Source organism: Pediculus humanus, genomic scaffold (assembly GCF_000006295.1).
Source record: "Pediculus humanus corporis 1103172107745 genomic scaffold, whole genome shotgun sequence".
NCBI classification, from domain to species: Eukaryota; Metazoa; Arthropoda; class Insecta; order Psocodea; family Pediculidae; genus Pediculus; species Pediculus humanus.
Window position 1 is genome coordinate 41,750 of NW_002987346.1, and position 20,225 is coordinate 61,974.

At 26.1% G+C, this 20,225-nt stretch overlaps 4 protein-coding genes across 4 annotated transcripts in view; 3 read left to right on the top strand and 1 right to left on the bottom strand.

Moving 5' to 3' along the window:
- The window catches only part of Phum_PHUM338310 (Nicotinamidase, putative), a gene marked incomplete at both ends in the record, with an annotated part of 5,126 nt that extends 1,728 nt beyond the window's left edge, over positions 1–3,398 (top strand). The window contains 5 exons of the mRNA XM_002427678.1: positions 1,040–1,279; positions 2,468–2,596; positions 2,796–2,964; positions 3,045–3,187; positions 3,324–3,398. Of these exons, the coding sequence (XP_002427723.1) occupies positions 1,040–1,279; positions 2,468–2,596; positions 2,796–2,964; positions 3,045–3,187; positions 3,324–3,398 (756 nt within the window). The remainder of the gene's footprint in view (positions 1–1,039; positions 1,280–2,467; positions 2,597–2,795; positions 2,965–3,044; positions 3,188–3,323) is intronic.
- A 2,306-nt stretch (positions 3,399–5,704) lies between these two features.
- Positions 5,705–10,017, top strand: Phum_PHUM338320 (uncharacterized protein; the record flags this gene model as incomplete). The annotated part of the gene is made up of 16 exons (XM_002427679.1): positions 5,705–5,795; positions 6,118–6,247; positions 6,324–6,490; positions 6,567–6,684; positions 6,787–6,916; positions 6,992–7,108; positions 7,181–7,518; positions 7,602–7,807; positions 7,877–8,025; positions 8,116–8,249; positions 8,330–8,525; positions 8,610–8,804; positions 8,889–9,079; positions 9,183–9,378; positions 9,469–9,663; positions 9,763–10,017. The coding sequence occupies 16 exons, from the start codon at positions 5,705–5,707 to the stop codon at positions 10,015–10,017; spliced, it is 2,808 nt and encodes a 935-aa protein (XP_002427724.1).
- Positions 10,018–10,112: 95 nt separating this feature from the next.
- On the bottom strand, positions 10,113–13,281 carry Phum_PHUM338330 (molybdopterin cofactor synthesis protein A, putative; the record flags this gene model as incomplete). The annotated part of the gene is made up of 10 exons (XM_002427680.1): positions 10,113–10,312; positions 10,379–10,767; positions 11,272–11,391; positions 11,469–11,614; positions 11,716–11,940; positions 12,112–12,341; positions 12,432–12,599; positions 12,718–12,823; positions 12,969–13,036; positions 13,224–13,281. The coding sequence occupies 10 exons, from the start codon at positions 13,279–13,281 to the stop codon at positions 10,113–10,115; spliced, it is 1,710 nt and encodes a 569-aa protein (XP_002427725.1).
- Positions 13,282–15,259: 1,978 nt separating this feature from the next.
- Phum_PHUM338340 (uncharacterized protein) lies at positions 15,260–20,076 on the top strand (the record flags this gene model as incomplete). Its single annotated transcript, XM_002427681.1, has 15 exons — positions 15,260–15,908; positions 15,985–16,143; positions 16,245–16,345; positions 16,452–16,687; positions 16,716–16,835; positions 16,927–17,078; positions 17,150–17,295; positions 17,403–17,511; positions 17,596–17,816; positions 17,907–18,023; positions 18,107–18,220; positions 19,311–19,458; positions 19,528–19,617; positions 19,719–19,834; positions 19,957–20,076. 15 exons carry the CDS (start codon positions 15,260–15,262, stop codon positions 20,074–20,076), a joined length of 2,598 nt encoding a protein of 865 aa, XP_002427726.1.
- Between the last annotated feature and the right edge of the window lie 149 nt (positions 20,077–20,225).

Sequence of the window (20,225 nt, forward strand, 5' to 3'; positions counted from 1 at the left end):
TTTTTTTTTCGTCGATTAATTTTTTTTTTTCAAGTTTAATTAAAATTTTAACACCTTGACGGTGTTTGATTAAATTTTTAAAATTTATTGATAATAATATAATAAAAAAAGGCAAATCTCTTAAGAAGAAATAATAATAATAATAATTTGTTAATTAAAATACAATTTGAGCATATGCATACATATATAAATATTGACGTTTAAATAAAATTTTTTAAACTTTAAAAAAAAAAAATGACAAAAATTATATAATTTTAATTTTGTTTCATATCAGAAAAAAAGGAAAAAGGAAAACATATCTGACATGCAAATATAATGAAAAATTTTTTTTTAATATTATATTAAATAAAAAAAAAAAAAAGAAAAAGAAAAAAAAGGGTAGGAAAATAATAAAAGGAAAAGTGATTTTTTTATTATTCATAAAAACAATAAAATATTATTTATTTTTATAGATTTTATTTCCGTTTTACTCTTTTTTTTTAATTTTCAACCAATAATAATAATAATTTTTTTTAAAAATTTAACATTTTGTATGTTACACTGACAACCATTAATTTTTTAAATATTAAAATTAAATTTACAAATGTTTAATTATTACAATTATTCGATTCGATTTTCATTATAGTTTTATTTATTCGTTTATAAATTTTACAAATTTCTCATTACGTTAAAAAAAAAAAATTAATTTTATGGTTTAAATTAACGATAAAGTGTTATTAATTATTTTATGTGGCAGTAATTGGTATGTTTTACAAAATAAATCTTATATTTAATGTAATCAATTAAATTTTCCATTAAAAAAAAAAAAAGTTTTTTGTATCAATTAATTGTTTACCATTTACTTTTATCGACAAAATACATGTTTCCCATTTAAACGTTTTTATTTTTCGTTTTGAAAAAATACTTTCAAAATTTTTCATTTAATTCTTTATAAAAAATTGATTACGTCACTTCTCCGGAAGTTGTTAAAGGACGAAAAAAATCTATTGTTAAATGATGAAAATCAATTTAATTGTTTCGTTTTTTTTTTTTATTACAGATAGTACGTCCCGTAAACGCCTTCCTAATAGTCGATGTTCAAAATGATTTTATTTCCGGTTCGTTAAACATTAGCAAATGTGCCGCCCAGCAAAATGGTTCGGATGTTATAGAACCAATAAATCGTTTATTAGACACGGTTGATTTCGATGCCGTTTTTTATTCATACGATTGGCATCCGGTTGATCATGTATCATTTATCGATAATTTACCAAACAGAAAACTTCATCCATCGAGTATGGTATGTTTAATTTTTTTTTGAAAGCTTAAAACAAACCCCCCACCCCCCCCATCCCAAATCAACAACATGAAAAATTAAAAAAGGGGTGATGATGATGAATATTAAATCAATCAATAAATTCAAATCGGAAAACAAAAAAGGGGGGGGGAGGGGGAAAAATAATTTGATTAATATATTTGGTATATGCATTCAATAATGATTTTTCTTTCCCCCCTCTCCCCTCCGTCTCCTACGGGAAAAAAAACGTTTTCTATCAAACATTTAAGATTCACCAAATAAAATAAAGTTTGTTTGTTTGTTGTTGTTGTTGTTATGGGTGGAAATAAGTTTGTATATGACATTTTAATCTGATAAATTACCTTCTGACATATCATGCAGTAAAAGGATTGCAGTATTCAAATTTTCCCCCTTTTTTTCCTTTTTTTTTTTTTCCTTTTGACTAGTCTTCGAAAACTATTTTAAATTAGAAAAAGAAAAAAAAGAAAAGTTTTTTTTTTTTAATTTATAAAAAGATTATCGATTGGTTTTCATTTTAATAATTATTAATTTTTTTAGTTTTTTTTATTATTTCCTTTTTTTATTAATATCTTATTATTTTAAATATTTATTTTGTTATCAGTCGAAGATAAAAGGAAATTATCCCATTTTTTACTTATCGTTTAAAATTAACGGTTTTCTGCTTCCACGTCATATAAAAACTTTTAATTTTTTTAAATTTTAAGTTTTTAAATATATTTTTAAGTTGAAACTTTAATGAAAAAATTAATAAGATAAAATTTTTTATTTTTAGATAAAACTGTTAGTAATCGATAAGTGATCACGATTTTCCTTTTTTTCCTTTTTTTCCCTTTTTTCCTTTTTTTTGGGTGAATCTATGTATAAATTTCGTGTCGAATTAAGTTAAATTTTCGTGTTAATTAAAGAAGTGTTTCCTGAAGAGAGAGAGAGAGAGAGAGAAAGAGAGAGAAAGAGAGAGAGAGAGAGAGATGGAATTTAGTGCCAAGTAGTGATGGTGCTAAAATGCCAATATAAAACTTAAGGGAAAATCACGCGAACCTGATTTTTTTTACGTCAATTATACTTTGACGTAGAAAAAAATCGGAAACGGAAATTAAATTTTTTTTTTTTACCACCCACATAACACGTGACCTTTTTTTAATTTAATTTTTTTTTTTTTTTTTTGTAAAGGTGACTGCTGATAAAGCCCAACTTTACGATACGGTAACTTTTGAAGGTCCCCCACTCATGAAACAGAGACTTTGGCCTCGTCATTGCGTTCAAGATTCTTGGGGTGCCGAATTACATAAAGACTTGAAGGTAATCGTGAATTATTATTTTATTTTATTTTTTTTTATTAACATTTTAATCATTAAAAATAAAATTAAAAAAATTGAAATATTGATTTATGTTTTAAATTTGGGTCAATGTTTTACTGTCTATAAAAAAAAAAAAAAAATGAGATAAAACTAAATTAGTTTTTAATAATAATAATAAAAAAATTTATAATTTTTTTTAGGTCGTAGACGGTGCTATAAAAATTTACAAAGGTACAAATCCAGAAATTGATTCCTATTCTGTTTTTTGGGATAATAAAAAAATTAAAAGGACAACATTGGATGATCAACTACGTGATAAAAACACAACGGATATTTATGTTTGCGGTTTGGCTTATGATGTTTGCGTGGGTAAGATGTTTTTTAAATGAAAAGGGAAAATTCGTTGATAAAGAAAAACGTAGCATGATTTATTATTATTATTATTAAAGGTGCAACGGCTGTGGATGCATTGGCAAATGGTTACCGTGTTATTTTAATAGATGATTGTTGCCGAGGTGTCGACATGCGTGATATTGAAAAAACCAAAAATAATGTTATGATGAATAATGGCGTAATAGTAGAATCAACAAAGGTAAGTCACAAAAAAGTAATAAATCACGATTCGTTATAAAAGTGATAATGACACGATTTATGTGATAATTATTTGTTTTCACATTTAATCAAAAAAATTTTGTCCATCCGATGTTTATTTAAATTTAATTTTAAAGGTAAAAGCTATGGTGGAAGGAAGAGATCGAAGACCTGAATTAGGTTACAAATTGGCTATGGAATTAAAAAATTAATTACTGATTAGATAAACCGGATCATTTTAGTCAGCACCGTTTATTTTCTTTTTTTTTTCAAAATACAAAACACATTCTATATATAATTCTAGAAAATATTGTAAAAGGAAAAAAAAAAAAAAAAGAAAAAGTCATTCGTGTACAGAATGTTCAAATGCATTAAATTGGCATTTTTTTTTTATTTATATATAAAAATTACGTTTAAGTTTAATATTTTCTAAATAATCGAGAATCATACAGGAGTAGATTAAATTGTAATTTAAACGTTTTTTTTTTTTTTTTATAATTTATTTTATTTTACATCACACGAAAAATACAAATTTAAACTGCCATTTAGCATATTTATCAACGGGTAGAATAAAATAGTAAATTTCCATAACAATTTTTCACAGGTTTTTTTTTTTTTTTTTTTTATACATTCCGATTTAATACATAGAGAATTAAGCAGCTTTTTTCCCCTTAAAAGATGCTTAGAAGACATTTAAATAAATATATACATATAGTTCTTCTTATAAAGTACTTTTTTTGTTAATAAAAATTGTATTAAAAATAAATTTTTTGTACAAATAATTTTAATATGAGATTATCAATTTAATCTGCTTTGAATTTTTTTGTTTTTGTTTAATTTTGTTTTGTTTTGTTTTGCTCTTAACAATTTTTCTCTCTTTGATTAATTTTCAAATGATTTAGAATAATTATTTTTAAAAATTATTTACATAACTAATTACACATCATAAATTTATTTGAATGAAATGGAAAAGTATCTCTTCTCAATTTAAAAATTAATTAATTGTCAATTTCAATTTAAAAATTATCTAAAATGTAAATTTATTTAAATAACGTTATTTTTTTTTTTTTAAATTATTTATTTATTTTATTTTATTTTTAGTATTATTTATAGTGATTTTTTTTTTTAATTTTTAGTATGTTTTTCTGTGAATTAGTACAATTTAGTTTTTAATGTAATTTATAAAAAAATTTAGTGCATTTAAATATTTTTTTTATTATTAAATAATATCTCTTAACACAACTCCTGTTTAATATATATATATATAATTGATTTTAGTTTTTTTTTTAAAAAAATTAAATTAATAAAAACTAAATCAACTAAGGGTTGTTTTAATTAAAAAAAAAATTTTGCTTAGATTTATAGTTTTAAAAAAAAAAAAAAATGTTTAAATGAAAAATTTTTCTATTTTTGAAAATAATAATAAAAAAAATGGACGATTTTAATCGTCAAAAAAAATACATTTTTTTTGTATATTATTTAAAAAAAAAGACATTGTTTAATAATAATAATAATTTTTTTTTTTAACACCAAAGATTTGATAAAAAAGTTTTTGTTTTTAAATACTTAAATATGTTGTTTTAAATAGTTTTCTTATATTTGACTTAATTATTATTATTGTGATTTATTTTTAGTATATGAGTATGAGCTCTCTTTATATTTTAATAATAAAATATTAAATTGTAATCAACAATTAATCAACCAAAGACATTTTTTTTTTTTTTTTTTACTGTTTAAATATATGTAAATTTTTTTTTTTTTTTTAAATTTGCCTTTCATTAAATTTTATTTAAAATTTTGAACAGTATTTTTAAAGTTTGAGCTTTTTTTTAAATTTAAATTTAAATTTTTCAGCTTTAAGTTATAGTCAATTTTTTTTTTAAATTTTTTTTTGTATTTTTAACGTTTTCAAAATTAATTATTGTAATAAATAAATTAAAAAAATAAAATTTGTAATCAAAATTTTTATTTTGTTTAAATAATTAAGGGTGGGATTAACGTTTTTTTTTTTGTGATTTTTAATCATTATATATTTGTATGTATTTTTGCTTTAAAATACTTTTTGTGATTTTGTTTTATAATATTTAATTGTAAATTAAAAATTTTTGTAATTGAATTGTTTAGTTTTTTTTTTTTAACCTAACTCTTTATTGGATAAACATTATACTTTTTTCCTTTTTAAAGAAATATGAATACATAATTCAATATTTTTAGTAAAACTTAAACTTTAAAATACAACTTACCCTCTCTCATTATTATCATCTGCTTTAATTCCTTTTATAATTTGATAAAACCCCTCATTTAGAGCACAAATTAAGTTTTTTTTTTTTTTTTAAATTATTTTAATTAAATCCACACAAAAGTTTTGTAAATTTCAAAAATTTGTACATGTTCGTTTCTATTCCATCCAGGGCTACCAACTTTGTATTAAGTTGCAAACATGAAAGCTTACCTTAATGGTTCCTATTAGTATCACTTAACGTTGAATAGTTTTGTATTCAAAAAAAATGTTTCAAAAATGTACGGTTGCAAAATGAATAGTATGACTGATAATATTTCCGTTGAACCTGAGCAAGATGCTAATTCTGCATTGACTGAATTAGATAAAGGTATATATAAATAGTTAAAATTAAAGTTAAAAGACTTTGGCGGCTTTAAGTTACTGTATTTTAGGATTGTTTAAAATACTCATGAACATGAAAAGAAATTCATAAAAATTTTTAAAATGCTTGAAATCAAAAATTATGAATTAAAGATTTTAATAAGTAATTTATTGTTCTTTTTTTTTAATGATATTATTAGTTATTTATTTTTAAATACTTATAGTAAATACTTTGTTGCCTATATTTAAAATTTTATTAAAAATTATATTAGAGAACTTAAATTTTTTTTAAGATAATACTTTTTTTTTAATTTTTGATAAATTTTTAGGCTTAAGGTCTGGAAAAATAGGAGAACAATGTGAAGCAATTGTCAAATTTCCTAGATTATTTGAAAAGTACCCATTTCCAATTTTAATTAATTCATCTTTATTAAAATTAGCCGATGTTTTTAGAGTTGGGTAAGTAAATTTTTTTTTACTAGTGAATTTAATAATATTACATTCATAAATTTTTGCTTTTTTTTTTTTTATGCAGAAATAATTTTTTGAGAGTATGGGTTTTAAGAGTTTGTCAACAGAGTGAAAAGCATTTAGATAAAATAATGAGTGTCGATGAATTTGTTAGAAGAATATTTAGTGTAATGCATTCAAACGATCCTATTGCAAGGGCCCTGACTTTGAGAACGTTAGGAGCAGTAGCTGGTATATTTTTTCCTCAATGATTAAATTTAAAATTATATATAAATTTTAAAAATCTTATTAATATAATAAATTTTAGGAATTATTCCTGAAAGGCAACAAGTTCATCATGGTATAAGAAGAAGTTTAGATTCTCATGATGCTGTTGAAGTTGATGCGGCTGTGTATGCTGCAACACAATTTGCTGCTCAGTCAAAGTAAAAAATAATTTATAATACTTATCATAAATTGCAATTTGAATAAAAAGTTTATTAATAAATTTTTTTTTTTAAACTCTGTCATCAAATTTATAATTTTAGAAAATTTGCAGTAAGTATGTGTAATAAAGTTTCTGAAATGATTCAAGGGCTAGCAACTCCAGCTCATCGTAAACTTCAATTGATTCCTATTTTGCAACATATGCACCATGATATATCCACTGCAAGTATGGTGAGTTAAATTTTCATAAGTTTTTCATTTATGACATTCGAATAAAGTTGCTAAATAAACAATCATAATTTTTAGGTTCGAGTACTATGTACTCAGTTGTTAAAAAGTTATCCCGCTCAAGATTTTATCGTAGTTACTTTATCTGCATTAACTCAACTTACTGCTGCCACTTTAGTTGACATTCCTCAACAGGTAATTTGTACTTGGTCTTTTTGAAAACTTTTAATGCTTTAATATTTTAATTTAGCAAAAGAATATTTTTAGGTAAAATTATTAGTTTCTTATTTAAGAAATGATCAAAGATGGGCGATAAAAGCTGAAGCTTTGAAAGGATTACACAGGCTTGCCAGCGAAGGAGCTCATTTTTGGCCTCAGGATGCGATTGAAGATATAGTTGAAGTTGCACTAAACACTGATAAAAATCATCTGCTAAGTGCAACTTTAGATGTATTATTGGTTTTGACTAGAACTGCTTTAAGTTGTCACAATCATAATGATTCGAAATCATCTGTTGCAAAATTATGTAAACGATGCTACATAGCCGAAGATACAGTGATTTCTGCCAAAGCTATTCAAATCACAACTTCGATATATTGTTACAGGTTAACTTAATATTACTGCAACTTAAAATGGATATACATTTGTGATCTGTTTTACAAAAAAAAAATTTTTTTTTTTTTCATAGCTACGAAGAAAATCTTGTTGTGGATAAAGTAGATAAATTAGTCGATGCTATTGAATCTTTGTTTTTATTAGTTACTTTCGATGAATCTAATCCAAGATTATACGAATTAAAAGCTTGCCTGAAATGTGCTGTTAGGTTATGCAAGGCATGCCCAGAATTATCTCATCAATTTGTTAAAATTATAGCGACTAGACTATTTTTTTCAGGTATAAATTATTTTTAATTTGACATTCGTTACCATAAAAAATAATTTAATGTTTTTGTTTTGTTTGCAGACATTTGTAATTCGTTATTGTGTGAAGCTCTCGGAGCAATAGGTGGCCTTCAACCTAGTGCTCTTAAAATAATATTAACAGATATAATTAAAAAATTAAGTAGTTTTTCAGAATTGGAAGAATTAACTCCTGATCAAATACATACAAAGGTAGTTGAAAAAAAAAAAAAAAAAAAAAAATTTTAAGTAAGATACGAAACGAATTAACTTGAAATTAATAAAATTATTTATTTTGTTAAGGTCTTGTTATGTACGTTATTGTTTCAATGTCAAATAGGATCGGAATGGAATTTAGAATTAAAAAATGCTGTTAGACTTGCATGTAAAGGATGTCATTATTGGTCTAATTATAGGATAGCAAGGGCAGCATGCAGGTAAGGTACTGTGTGTTTATTTTCATTTTGAAATTTTTTTCAAAGAGTCAATTAATTTTTGTTGTTGTTCGAAATATTAGGTACGGTCATCACGAAATTAGTCACGAAATATTTTCTGTTGTAAAAGATCGAGTGTCATCCGAGCATTACTATTTTTGGCTAACGAGTTTAGAAGAATTAAGTAAAGGCGAATCTTTTTTGTCTTCAAAAGACGATTTGGTTACCAAATTGTCAACATCTTTAACTCATTGCAGTAAAGCTTTGGCTTCTCTCAGAGTAAAAAAATAGAAATATTTATATATAAGTTATATTTAAGTTTTTTTTTTTTTTGTAAAATACGTTTATGAATGATTTTATTAGGCTGCCAGTACTCCCTCGCAAACTTTAACTTTTCAAGCTGAATACGTTAGGGTTAGATGTGAATTTTTGCAATGTCTTTTACAATTGGTGCATGCTGGAAGAGCCTTGTGCACCGCTCCACCTCCAGCCATAGCTGCTGCAATTGTTGCCAGTACAAGAGATGAACTACAGAGATACGGCCACGTAACTCAGCAGGTTATTTTTTTTCTTTTAATCTCATTTTTATAATTAATTGTAAACTTTTTTTTTCTGTTTTCACAATAATTAATTTATTTTCAGTTGAGAAAATGCGTGAAGGAATTTCGTGGCTGCGGTGAATCATATCAAAAATTATATCAATCTGCATTCGATGCGGATCCGGAGTCGTTGAAAAATATACAAATTTATCAACAAATGTGTTTTTTAATGTCGAACAGCGTGGAAAGAGTTTGTCAGTTAAATTCACAAGAAGATTTCGTGCTCGATTTCAAGTAAATAAATTTAATCGAATTATTCGAAACGGTAAAACTAACCCAATAGGCGTATATTTCAAAAAAAAAAAAATTTAATTGATTTCAGCGGTAAGGAAAACAGTTTGGAAATACAATTTTTAATTTCTTGCTGTCACGAAGCGTTAAAATTAGCCGAACCCATTTTAACGAATAAAGAATTAAAACCGATAACTCATCAACATATCAATGCGTTGATACAACAAGTCAAAATATTAGCCGAAACTTCTTTGTTTATCCCACGTTATTTCTTTCAAACTCTTCAATCGACGAGCGTCAAGGTAAATAATTATTTTTGTTATTTAAATTGCCGAAAATTTATTAAAATTCCATCATGATGTATATTTAAAAAAAAATTTTTTTTTGTTCAGTTGAATATATCTCCTCAACCGAGAGTCGTCGGAGAATCGGTAAGCGTTCAAGGTGGATCTCATTTGGCGGTTAAAGTCGAAGGCGTGATAATACACGATGCACGTCCCGGAATTTTCCGAAAAGCTGCGGAAATCGTCATCACTTTGGTATCGCAACTCCAAGCTCGACAGCACTCGACTCAAATCGATAACAAGGTGCGTACCTTAAATTTTTTTTTTTTTTTCATTCTTTAAATAAAAAAAATTAAACTAAACCCAAAAAAATATTAATATTTGTGTTTTTATGTTTGCTAGCCTGCCGACATAAGTTCCGTCGTAACTCAAACCGTTACGCCTCATAAGGATTTTTTCACCGCTCAATTTTTGCTCGCCTTCACCGTAGGTGGTCAATATTCGCTTTCCGTCGAAGCGGCTATCGCCGATGAAAATGGTCACGTTTGGAAAACTGGTCCCAAAGTGACGTTGGCCGTGAAATCTCACGAAGATAATAATAATAAATCGACGAGCGTTCAAAACGCCACGAGGTCATTCACCGGACCGAGATTTTAATAATAAGGTATTTGTAACTTTTCTTTAAAAAATTTTTATGTGAATCCGGAAAATTTTATATTTCGGTATCGGATAAAATTTTAATTCGTTTTATATTAAGTAATACTATTATAATCCCCCCTCGATCCCCCGGTTTTTTTCAATAATTTAATTTCTTTAATTATCATGTCGTGGCTTACGGCTTTACACATGTCGTATATCGTCAAAGCCGCGATGCTAACCGCGGTCAGAGCTTCCATTTCGACTCCGGTTTTTCCATCGCACGCAGCTTTTGCCGTTATGAACACCGAATCGCCTGAAAATAATAATAATAATAATATTATCATTGTTAATTTAAAAAAAAAAATTCGAAAAGGTTTACCACTACCACCACCTTGTAACTCGGTTTCCACTTGAACGTTATTCAAAGGTATATTATGACAGAGAGGAATGAGTTCACTCGTTTTTTTAGCTCCCAATATCCCTGCGATTTTTGCAACGGACATGGCATCCCCTTTTTTGAGATGGTTCATCTCTATTAATTGTCTTATTTCGGGTCCGACGTAAACGATTCCCGAAGCGATCGCAGTTCTCGTTGTTATTCTCTTGTCACCCACATCCACCATTTTGGAATTTCCTTTTTCGTCAACGTGAGTTAATCGATTGCTTGCGAAAGTTCTCGAAAAATGAAAATTATGAATACTTGAACGGAATAAGTGTGAAAGATTTAAATTGTTTAAATGTTTACTTCCGGTATCGGTTTTTGATTTCCTCACTAAAAAAATAAAAAATTTTATGACGTAATTTTAAAAATATTAAAAAAAAAAAAAAAGTTTAAATTTTACATTGAAAAAAATTTTCCAACGATTTTCTCACTTGCCATTTATTATAAATAATTGTGAAAATCGTGTAAAAATCAATGGTAGTCGTCGAAATGAAACGGGGGGCGGGGGGAGGGGGGAAAAGAAAATTCCAAAACACTTTTTAAATTTATAGGAATTTGATAATTAAGAAATTAAATTTTTCATTATTTATTTATTTATTTATTTATTTAATTTGTTTGAAATTTATCCTCCTATTAATATCATCGGTCGATTTTTCATTTGTGCCAAATTAAACATACCTGAAACAAGAAAAAGAAAAAGAAAAAAAATGTTTTTTGTCCATTCCGCTTCCATTTCCCGCCCCCCCGGGGTTTTTAACGTTTGTTTCTTATGGAAGAAAACAAAGGATGCAATTAAATAAATAGGAAAAATAATTAAGAACGTCATTAACCCCCCGAGAAACATTAGGCAAGTTGAAAGATTACCTGCGTGTTGTTTTTTTTTCCTTTTTACCGCTGCCGATATGAGAGATATTAAATCATTTTCACTGCAATCATTTCTCAGTGCATCCCTGAAAGAAAATTTTTTCTTTATTTAAACCAGAAAAAAAAAAAATGAAAATGAAAATCAAAAATCGTTTGTCGTTGCCTCAAAGAAATTTCCGTATTTCCAAACAAGCAAACTTTTAAATTTCCATCGGCGGTTAATCTTAAACGATTGCAAGATCCGCAAAAATGTTCACTCATAGACGTAATAAAACCGATTTGACCTTTGAAATCCGGGATTTTGTAGCTCTGAAACAATTTTTTTTTTTTTCAACGTAGTAAAAAAATTCGAGAGAGGTTTTTCCTTATCGATTATTTCGGAATCGTATTCCTTTTTAATGATTTTGTACCTTTGACGTGTCGTTAGGTCCGTCAGGCATCCTCGTGAAATCCGGATATTTTTCTCGTATCATTTCGATCATCGAATGATACGGTAGGAATTTTTTCCCGGTCCATTTATTTCCGTCAAAAGGCATGTATTCGATAAATCGCACGTCGAGATTTCGATATTTCGTCATGTCAACGAAATCGATGATTTCGTCATCGTTGAAACCTTTCATGACGACGCAATTGATCTAAAATTAAAAAAAAAAAAAAAAATGAAAACATAATATTACAATTCTATAGGCAGTTAAGAAAAAAAAAAAAAAATCGATCGTCGTTGTCACTTATTGAAACGTCATCAATTATTGATTTGAAAATGAATGACGTCATTGATTGACTGATTGTTTGTTAACTAAACAAACCTTAACAGGGTCGTATCCCAATTGTATAGCTAAATCAATGCCGGCCATAACTCTTTCCCAACCTTTTCTCCTCGTTATTTCTTCGAATTTTTTCGATTTTAACGTATCCAGGCTTATGTTTAATCCATCCAAACCGGCTCTTTGAAGTTCGACCAATTGTTTTGTTAGTACGAGACCGTTGGTCGTGATTGAAACTCCTTCTGTTAATCCTTTTAATTTTTTCAAGCCTCCTGCAAACCATGAGAGAGAACGTTAACGGTTTTGATAATGGAACATAAAGTCGTAGAATTATTATTATTATTTAAAAAAAAAAAACTCACTTATTAGGGCAGAAAGGTCTTTTCTTATCGTTGGTTCTCCCCCCGTTAATCTTATTTTTTTAATTCCTTGTCTGACAAACAATTCGGATAGTTTTAAAATTTCATCTGTCGTTAATAGATTTGATCGATGAGATAAATGAACTCCTTCCTCGGGCATGCAATAATTACCTGATTGATTGAATTATTTATTTTTAGTATCGTTAACGAACTATCTTATCGGATAAGGCAAACGAACAAACGTAGAAATAATAATGAAATGAATAATTTTAAAGAATGTAAAACTTACAACGTAAATTACATTTTTCCGTTAGTGAAATTCTCAAGTACGTGTGAAAACGTCCAAAATTATCCGTTAAAGGATGTTTTTGTGCTGCATCGTCGACTTTTTTCCCCTTTTCGAATCACGAAAAATAAATAAATAAGTAATGATGATAAAAAAATCAATTTAAATTTAAAAATTTTCCATTTTTGTTTTTTCATTTAGCATAAAATATAAAAAAAAATTTTTGTTCTACCGTTTGAATTGTTGATTCAGACGTTGGCACCACTGCTGACGATGACGATGACGACAACGATGACGCGGACGACGCCGACGCCGGCGACGACTTTAACCGAAAATAAATTTTTGAAATGTTTAGTCTATTTCGTAGCAACATTTTTAATTATATTACATAAACTTTTTTTGTGTTATTTTATTATTAAATACCAAAAAAAAAAAACTTTAATTGTTATTTTATTCACGCGAAAGCACAACACAAAACTCACTAAAAGTTTTCAAACGAATTTAAATACCTTTAAAAAAAAAGTAAAAGAAAAAAGAAAGGAAAAAAAACGCTTGCGCGTCCGCCATTAAATGCTAACGTTCTCGGTCGTCTGTAATCGAAGTGGTAAAAAAAAACAATTATAATCCTTTTCGAATTGAAAATTCTATATTAACTTCATTAATAATAAAAAAAGAAACATTTTATAAGTAAAACAAACGAACACTAATAATTAATTAACTTTTTTTTTTGTTTTTAATTCTTTCAAGAAACAAAAGAATAAATATTCTTTTATATATAAATTTAAATTTTTTTTTGGTACCCGTCGACTAACTAATGATGGGTCAGACTAAAGTTAATTAAAGAATTTAAAAGTCGTTTGGAAAATTGTTTTTTTTTTTTTTTTTTGGCATGTAGATAATATTATTATTATTATTAAATTTAACACTTGTAATCTTTTAGAATACAAACATGGTGGATTCATTCAAGGTTTTTTTTTTTTTTTCAATGCCTTGCAAAAATTATTCTACAGTGAATCTTTTTCATATTTTTTGTGTTAAAATATCAAAAATGTGAATATTTTTATAAGATTTAGTATTATTATTATTATTATTTTATGAAAATAAATATTTGCTGACTTTGTTTTGATGTTAGATTAATTAAAGATTATTTGTTTTTGCTGAGTTTGAATTTTAAAAAAAAAAATTTTTTATTTAATTGAAAATGCCATAATTGTTTACAATAATTATTGATTTGTAATGTTTTTGTTATTGTTTTAGATGAATTGACAGTAAAATGGGAAAATTCTATACATGATAATAATAATAATTTTATTCATGATGATGATATGAAGATGAAAGAAATGTATAATAAATATTTTGTTTTTTTTTTTTTTTATTTGGAAATAAAAAATAAATTTGTAAATAATAATTTTTAATTGAAAATATTATTTGAGATTTAAATAGTTATTTAAATAAAAAAGTGAAAGTTTGATGATGAAATAAGATTTATTTGATTCATTTGTTTGTTTCACCATTCACAATATTTACTACAAGTAAAAAATTTGCTGTGGAAAATTTTAATTTAATAATTAAAATATAAAAACAAAATAAAATTAAGAATGATAACACTTTCTTATCATTAAATAGAATCTATTAAAAGTGACACTTTTACATTAAAATAAAAAAAAAAAAATTATGTTTTAATAAGTATACATAATTTCAGGATCATAGAATTATTGACCCACATTGGTTTATATTTTTAATTTGACATTGAAAAAAAAAAAAAAAATGGAAAGAAATTCAATAAAAATTCTTTTGAATTGATAAAATAAAAAAAATTGTTTTTATCATGTAATAAATAATAATTAATGTTTTTAGTTTTTAAATTATTTAAAATTAAAATTATTAAAAAGATTTAAAATTTTTACCTGAAAGTTTAGGGTAACGTTACACTTCACTGGACAACACTCTACGATTTTAAAAATAACAATAATTATTATATTAACCGGTAGTAATATTCGTAAAGAAATTTATTTTTAAATAAAAATTTAAAGAATTTTCTATAATTAGAAATTAAAATAAAATAAATTGATAATATTTTATCAATATAAATAATTACGCAGCAGCGCTACATACATAAATTTTAAATATTTTTTTTCCCGCCATATTTGGCAAATTCTGCCAACTTATTTTATTCATATAGTTTAATTATTCGTACTATTCGTTTGAAAAATTGATAAAATGTGTTTTTTACAATGATAAGACTTAAAGTTTTTTTTTTTTCTTTTTTTTTTTTTTTTTTTAAATAATAATAAAAAGCAACATGAAAGAAAATAAGAAATGATTTTTTTTTTTTAAAAAATGAATACAGTTTTTCTCTTTTAAAAACTCACCGTTTTACAAAATGATATTCATTACCGACCGATTGTTCACAAATGTTGGCTGTTTTAAAATAAAAATTACAGTTTCGGTTTTGCTCACAATTAAGAGACAGGATTTCAGTATGTTTTCTATTTTCAGTAGTGATGTATATAATTAATATTTTCTAAAAATAATTTATTACAATATGGAGCCGGACATATCAACTAAATCTTCAAACGAAATATTAACTGAATTATTTGGCGCTTTCAATGCCGAACCCCCCGATTTGAAAGAAAAATCTCAATCGAATAGTAAAAAACATAGTTCAAAACACAGTAAAAAAAAATCTAAAAAAAAAAGTCATTTGAAAAAATCTAAAAAAAAAAATAAAAGTAAAGATAAAAAGAAAAGGAGGCATTTAAATAGTGATACAGAATCAGAATCAGAATCAAATCATGTCAAAAAGAAAAAGAGTAAAAAAAAAAAAATTAAAAAAGAATTTTCATCACCTACAAGTGTTAATATTGAATTACCTGTTAATAAAGTTCCAATGGCTTTGGAAATAATGTTAGATGGAACTGTTGGTATTAAAGGAGAAGATGGTGTTATTACTAAAGTTCAAGATATATGTCAAAGTGACAATAATGTTTGTGAAAATAATACGGAGGACATATCGAATAACATTAATGATTGTTCATTAAATATTGTTGATGAAGTAGATACTGACAAAAAATTTGAAATTGTTAATTCTCTTAACAATAATAATAATAATAATGATAGTAATAAAGAGACTGAAGAAAAAAAAAATGAATCGAAAATTTTGCAGTTGTTTGAAACGGATTTCATCGAAACAGGTCAGCATTTAAATTAAATTTTAATTGTCTAATTAGAAAAAAGTTTTTTTTTTTTTTTACTTAAAATATGTTTCAGGAGATAAAAAAAAAAATAAAAAAATTCAAATTAAAGATCTTAAATTCAGTACAGTATTTCAAGAAACTGTTAAAGCTGTCGAAGAAGAAAAGAAAAAAAAAGAAGAAAGTCATGAAGAAGGAGAGTTGACAGATTCATCAGCTGATGATCAAAGTATTGGTAAGATGTTAATTTTTACTATTATTATTATTATTTATAATTTTTTAAATTTAATTAATTTCATAATTCAAATTATCGAGTTATTTGTATTTTAATTTTAGGTAGCAGCAAAGAAAAATTGAAAATTAAAGATCGTTCCAGGCGCAAGCATTCGAGTAGTTCGAGGAGTTATCATAAAAAACATAACTCGGAACATTCAAGGGTAATAAATGACATAAATTTACATGAAAGAATATTTTGTTGTAGTTTATAATAATAATTCATTTAATATTTTATAATTTAACACTAAAATTAATATTTGTTTTCAGAGGAGAAAATATTCGGAATTGAAATCAAGGTCTAGGTCTAGGTCAAGATCTAGATCAGACTCGAGATTAAAAAGTTACTATAAACGTTGTACAAAGTGTAAATCACATAAATGTAGATGTAGAAAATATAGATCTAGCTCTAAGGAACACCATTATTATACAAAACAAAGTTTTACAAGGTCTGATTTTACTCATTGTATAAAAGTTATTTTACAAGTTTTCTTAAATGTTTTCGAGTAAATAAAAAATTCAATTATATTTAAGGTCAAGGTCAAGGTCAAAATCAAAGTCAAGAGATAGGTCTTTGGAAAGAAGAAAATCAAGATCTAGTCAAAAACCTAAAGAGTCAAAACATCACATTAAAGATGAAAAGGATGAAGTTGTGTAAGTTTAATTATTGATAATTTTTTATTAATTAATACACGTGAGATTTTAATTATATTGTAATAATTGTAAAAAAAAAAAAAAATTGCAGATTAAATGAAGCAGTAGAAAAAATAGACAAGGAAAAATTATTGGCGATTGCGAGAAAAAATGCATTGAAATTAATCGATGCCGGTGTTGTACCAGGAGCAGAAAAATTAACCGCCATAAAAGCTGGAGGAAAAACCGTTAATGAATTGACTGGTAAATAATTATTAAATAAAATTAGGTTAATATAAGCGAAGAAATGGGCTAAATAAAAACAAATTTTTTAGAATATTGTAAGAAAATATCAGAAAAAGAAGCTCTCGGTGATGGTATTAGTGATATTGAAAGCGAATCGAGCGATGACGAAGAAAAACTTTTTCATCATCCCTTTCAAGTTCGTGATCGACCCAACAGTATTATCATGAACATAAAGGTATTTATAATTATTTTTTTTTTTTTAATTAATAAATCCATTGATCCATTACACTCCAAATTTAAAATTTAAAATTTGAATAAAAAATTAACTTTTTGTTTTTTTAGAATTCGATACCTTTACCAGTAAAATCCCTTCAAGAAAAAGCAGCAGAACAAGCAAAACAGTTAAGATTACAATTTCCGGTTTCCAGCGGTTCATCCCACAGGCGAAACGGTCTGTAATAAAAAAAATTGAAGTTTTTGAAAATTTGAATAAAAATTGTTTAAATTAATCACAATTGATTGATTATCTTTACAGAAAGCGAATGGGTACCCGTTTCGCCTAAAAAAGAAGAAACTACTTTTACGCCTTCCGTTACGCCCATGGTATCCAAACCACCTCCCCCGCTACCCATCGAAGCTCCAATACCTACGTCCATTCCTCCTCCTCCTATACCTGTAGTTCCTTTCATGCCTTCGGTTCCTCCTCCCGATTTTCAAAACAGATCCAATTTTCCAATGATGCAGTTTAATCATCCCGTAAGTTTTATTCCTTATTATTTTTTTCCAGAATAAAAAATAATTAACGTCCCTGATTAAAATGTATTTATTTTTATATTAAAATTTTAGCCGCCTAAATTAGACATAAGTTCAATAGTGTCAAAGAGATTGGAAGCCATAAGAAAATTACAAGAAAATCCACACGATTCACAAGCTCTTACTCAAATGTATAGTGCCCAGCAAGAGGTATTATTATTATTATTATTATTATTATTATAAACTTTTGTTATCATTATGGATTTGTTATGATGATACCATTCTTTATTCAGATGCAATATTGGGCGGAATCAAAACAGGAAACGGGTGCTTTTACCGGAAGCACTGGAGTCAAAGTTTTATCTCCATCAGAACTTTGTTTGGGAGCTCAAGCATGGGCAAGACGTGTAAGTTTTTTTCAAATTAAGAACAAAAAAAAAAAAAAAAGAATGCGGGCATTTTAAAACTTGATTATTCTTATTAAAAACGTTAATCATAACTTTTTTTTTTTTTGTGGTTTTTATTTTATATGAATTTTTTTTCGAAAAATTTATTTATTCATGCGGTAAAAAAGAAAACAAACGGGAAAACTTTTTTTTTTTTTTTTTTTTTTTTTCGGTATTTGCCCCCCGACAAATTCCCAGTAATGAACATTTAAAGGTTTTGCGTTTAAATTTAATTTTTATTAATAATTTGAAATATATATAAATAAATAAATAATAGTTTTTAATTCGTAAAGCCTATGTGGTACTTTCGTAAGCGTACTCAGCCTCGTAATCCCTTCCCCGTTGTTGGGAATACGAGGCTGGCATTCCTGAGAATCTGTTACAGGGATATATTTATATTATTGACATTGATGGTATCTCATGTGTCTCTTCGATGCCGAAGCTCAATGTATCAACCCACAGCACCTGTGCTGGAATGGAGTTCCCGTTGATGATGATGCTGCTTATCGGGATTTTCATCACGGCGGCTGGGTACGTTTGAAAAAAAAAAAAAAAAAAAAAAAGATATATCGTGACGGAAGAGGAGTGATTTTCCTCTGATAAGAGGTCGTTTAGAATAAAGTCCCTCTTCTCCCTCCCTCCCTCCCTCCCCCCCCATTAAATTTTTCATAAAAAAAAAAAAAAAAAAAACGTTTTTAATGGTGAAATTTTTTTTTCAGTTATTAATTTTCTAGTACGATATATGATTCAACAATGATCTCTCTCATTCGAATTCTGATAATTAATTATTTATTAAATAAAAAATTTCAAGAGTAATTGTTAATGACGTCATTAAAAATTTAAATTTCGAGGAAGAGGGAAAAATAACATAACAGTTATTCATATTGTCGTTTCAGATTTTTTTTTTTTTCTTTGGATAAAAAAACATTGTAAAACTAAAAAAAAAAATATACAAATTTTAAATACAAAAAATAATTGATTATTATTATCATTATAATTATTATTATTATTATTATGTAAATTTAATTTGGTTTGGTATAAATTGTTTTAGGATCAGTTAAAATGTGCTACACCAGTTACTGGTGGCATGGGAATGACTTTACTCCAGAAAATGGGTTGGCAACCGGGTGAAGGTTTGGGAAAAAACAAGGAAGGAACTTTAGAACCTTTAAGATTAGAAGTAAAAATGGATAAAAAAGGTAAATTGATAATTGTTCAGTTTTTAAATTGATTGTGAAGAGATTTTATTTACTCGGTGTAAATTTCAGGTTTGTTAGCTCCTGATGAATTTCGTAAAGGGAAAAAACCTGCCAATTTTACTGTAGGAGCTCCTGCTCAAGTAATTAAAAATTTAGATGGTGAGAATGTTTTTTTTTTTTTTTTAGTATTTTTTTTTTTTTTCAAATCATTTATTTATAACAAATATATGTGATAAATAAACTGATTTGTTTTTTTACAGGAAAGCATCCGGTTTCTTTATTAAACGAACTTTGTAGCAGAAGAAAATATGGAACTCCACAATTTGAACTTTGTTTTGAATGCGGACCAGATCATAAAAAAAATTTTTTATTTAAGGTATAAATTTATAGTTTTTTTTTTACTTAAAATTATTATTTTTTATTAAAAATATTAATAATAAGTAAAATAATATATAATAATAAGTAATATAATATTAAAATAAGTAAAATTTTTAATAGGTGATAGTTAACGGAGTCGAATATACGCCTACCATTGCCAGTCCTAATAAAAAACAAGCTAAAGTAGAAGCGGCTGCAGTTTGTCTTCGCGCATTGGGAATTATTCCTAATAATATTTAATTATATTAATTAAGCGACAGTTAAAATAAAGTAAATTTTATTAATATTTTTCTATCAAATAAATTTTTAAATGACCCATTCCCATTTTAAAATTTTAAATGTTACCGTTAGAAAAGTGCAATTAACCACCTCCTTTTTTTTTGTCTATT